Source organism: Diadema antillarum, unplaced genomic scaffold (assembly GCF_040938485.1).
Source record: "Diadema antillarum isolate AM-2024a unplaced genomic scaffold, OU_Dant_1.0 scf00000118, whole genome shotgun sequence".
Lineage (NCBI taxonomy): Eukaryota > Metazoa > Echinodermata > Echinoidea > Diadematoida > Diadematidae > Diadema > Diadema antillarum.
The window spans coordinates 213,325-216,471 of record NW_027271007.1 but is presented as its reverse complement, the minus strand read 5'-3'; the positions used below and the strand labels follow the sequence as shown (position 1 = coordinate 216,471).

The 3,147-nt window shown below is 46.4% G+C and overlaps 1 protein-coding gene across 1 annotated transcript; it reads left to right on the top strand.

The window, feature by feature from the left end:
• Positions 1-733: 733 nt before the first annotated feature.
• Positions 734-2,877, top strand: LOC139719982 (riboflavin transporter 2-like). Its single transcript, XM_071631358.1, has 2 exons — positions 734-2,140; positions 2,644-2,877. Exons 1-2 carry the CDS (start codon positions 734-736, stop codon positions 2,875-2,877), a joined length of 1,641 nt encoding a protein of 546 aa, XP_071487459.1.
• The last annotated feature ends 270 nt before the right edge of the window (positions 2,878-3,147 follow it).

Sequence of the window (3,147 nt, the reverse complement as noted above, 5' to 3'; positions counted from 1 at the left end):
GTTCAGTGACGATTATACTTCCCAGGCTTGCAGGAACTCTCCGATCTATTCTCATTGACGTTCTTCCTGACACTTGTACTTCGACGAGTTGTGACGCTAAACCTTGCCGTGTTATTTCTTCCATGTTCATTCTCATGACGGTTTGCATTGAATCGTCATGATGTAGAAAACAGAACCCCAGAAAATTTAGCTCAAGCCATTGATATTTTTCTTTTTGGAATGAAACTACACTGTATAATTACTGTAATACTTTTGTTTGTGTTTTTTTTTTTACTCCTGCAGATGCCACTCTTTCTGTCATCTTTCGTGGATGGTATGGCGTCGTCATAGTCCCGTCCAAGTCCTTTCTCAGGAGGCGCAAGCCTAACAGATCACACAATGAATGAACCACTGATCGCAACGACTCTAATGACTTTATTTATTCGAGGACACCATCTTAAGCAAATCTTTCTCATCCAGCGTCCTCTTCAGAAGTTCTGTATGATGTAAAATGAAGAAATGAAACTTTTCTGTGACTGGAATAGTGACCACTGGTCATGTTCAGAATAAAGTTTATCTCAATCCGAATCTAAGATTTCTGGTACATTAATTTTTGCATGAAAGGAGACAAACTTTTAAGAAAACCCGCTCACTATAAAACAACAAAATTATGTCGACACCACCGTTATGACCACGGTGTATTACAAAAGTTACACCTTGTATCGAAGACGTCATCTGCAGAGTAACATTCAGGATGGTTTTCAACAGAGGTGACGTCACTCTATCGGTCGTTACCACGTTCCTGGTTGTCTGTTTCGGGACTTGTTCCTGGACGGCGATGGGCGGGATTTGGATGGAGTTGTCACAACTTATCAGCCTGGGTATTTCGGAGGGATACTCCATCGGTTCTTACGTCCTTATTGTCTCGCAGATTGCCGTGGTGGGTCCCATCATTTATGTCATATGTCAGTACTTCGCCCCGAAGGGGTGCCATCTAGAGATTCCAGCCACTTACGTCGTTCTTGCCCTTGGATGTACGGCCAGCTTCCTGCTGATATTTCTATGGGATGAGACGTCCGTGTGGGTAATAGATGGCAACAAACACAGCACAATGTTTCTCATTCTAGCGTTTTGCATGTCCGTTGTCGAAAGTACGTCGAATTTGACATTCATACCCTTTATATCTCGCCTAAAGTCGAGCTACCTGCGTTGGTACTTACTGGGCGAAGGATTAGGTCTAGTCACTCCGAGCCTTCTAGCACTAGCTCAGGGGGCAGGAGGCTACGGAAATTGCAGGGCAAGTTACACGTTCATCAACGAGACGTATGATCATCTAACCAACATGACAACAAGGCACAACTGCACTGAGTGGGTAGCCGAATGGCAGCCCACGCGGTTCTCTCCCAGGGTGTATTTCGCCTTTAGCTTCGTGTACTTCGCTGCCGGCTCGACCGCTTTTTGCCTCCTACGATGCCTGCCGGTGTTTGAGGACCAATATGAGCCCGACAGTAAGGAAGACATTGACCAGAAATTGAACCCAGAATGGCACTGTTACCGCGGATGCTTCTCGTGTGCTTTCAAAGGCAAAGACATCAGCAGCAAAGAAGATTCCTACCTACTTTCAGAGATCACCTCGTGGATGACGAGTCTCGACCGTGGCAATAGGGATGAACCCGCTTACCAGTCGCGACATGAAACCGACCAAAACCAGAGTCAAAATCACGAACGTGAGCTAAATACAACGTCAGACTGCAGCTCAAGTAGACAAGAAAAGACAGAAAAAGCGGTGACGAAATCTGGTCCTGATCGTATCGCACAGTCGGGAGACTCATCCCAAAGTGAGCGCTCCGTCGCACTATCGACGATACTCCTCCTCGTGATGCTAACAACCATCAGCGCTGCGGATTACGGGATTCTTCCCTCGGTGCAGAGCTACTCGATAGGCGCTTACGGATCCACGGTGTACCTCGTAGCTTCAGTTCTCTCCGAGTTCAGTGTTCTCGCGGCTAGCCTGGTCGTTGTCCTACTACCCAGACCAAACTACCTCGTGGTGATGCTCACATCTCTTGGTGGACTCCTGGCTGGGACGTACTGTACAGTGACAGCTAGACTCAGCCCGAGTCCACCCTTTCAGCATCAACCGTTTGGTCCAGTTCTAATCGTAAGTGTGGAGATAGTTCAACTACAAATGTTGATATTTATTGATCGGCAGTAGTGGTTGTGTAGTAGTGGTAGTAGTGGTCACAACAATAATAACAAGGTCTTCTTTATCCAGGGTAGCCTCTTCAGTGTTGGCATAGCTCTACCAGAGGGCCATGCCGTTGTAATTACCCTAGTGTTGCCAAATACCCATTTAAACACCTGGGTCGAGAGGGACATAGTAGGTTAAAAAAAATTCTTGTCCAAGGACGTAAGCACTGGGCGGGAATCGAACTCGGGTCCTCCGATTGAAAGTCGAGAGTCCTATCCACTATGCCACAGCGCCCCCACGTGTAGCCAAAATTTCTAACATTTCTTACATTCTTTTGAGAATTACATATTCGTATGGCCATCTCATGTCAAGTTCGGGACATTATGCCCAACCTTCAGGCACGACTGATGTCAGTGCATATCGAAGCTATGACCTTTTATTTGCCATTTTAATGCTTTATAATGTCTTTACAGGTGGGAGCCTGGATACTCCAGGGTTTCCTCTTCTCCTTCTGTCGTGCCACTATAGCCCTCATCCTGCGAGACGACCAACGGAGCTCGTTTCTTCTTAACTGGTTTGGACGCTGCACGACGCTGGGCGCTATGATCGGTTCCCTCGTCACGTTCCCGCTTATAAGCGTCTTTAAAATATTCAAGGAATTCGAGCCCTGCATTAACTTACCAGTGTGTGTGCCGGTGACGCAATGACCTTTCAGAGTGCAGCCAAGTCATGTTCGATGTCGATGATTAGGTGTAATCGACTGCTAATGTAGTCTCCAAGTTGACCTGGGTGAAAGCCTCGTCACACCGAGCAGGGTAACGACAACGGTCCGGTTTTTAGCTATGTTGCGCCCACTGGAACCATGTCTGAATCGTGTTACAATATTAGTCCTACTTCCCCTTCTAATTTTTGTTACAAAATAAATCTTCATGGGGGGATTTAGTTGTCCTTGATTTTGACATTAGAATAAAATTGTG

Excerpts from the sequence above, each read along its gene's own strand:
- LOC139719982 (XM_071631358.1), top strand. The coding sequence starts at position 734 with ATGGTTTTCAACAGAGGTGACGTCACTCTATCGGTCGTTACCACGTTC. Across the intron at positions 2,141-2,643 it reads CGTTTGGTCCAGTTCTAATC|GTGGGAGCCTGGATACTCCA; the intron begins GTAAGTGTGGAG and ends ATGTCTTTACAG.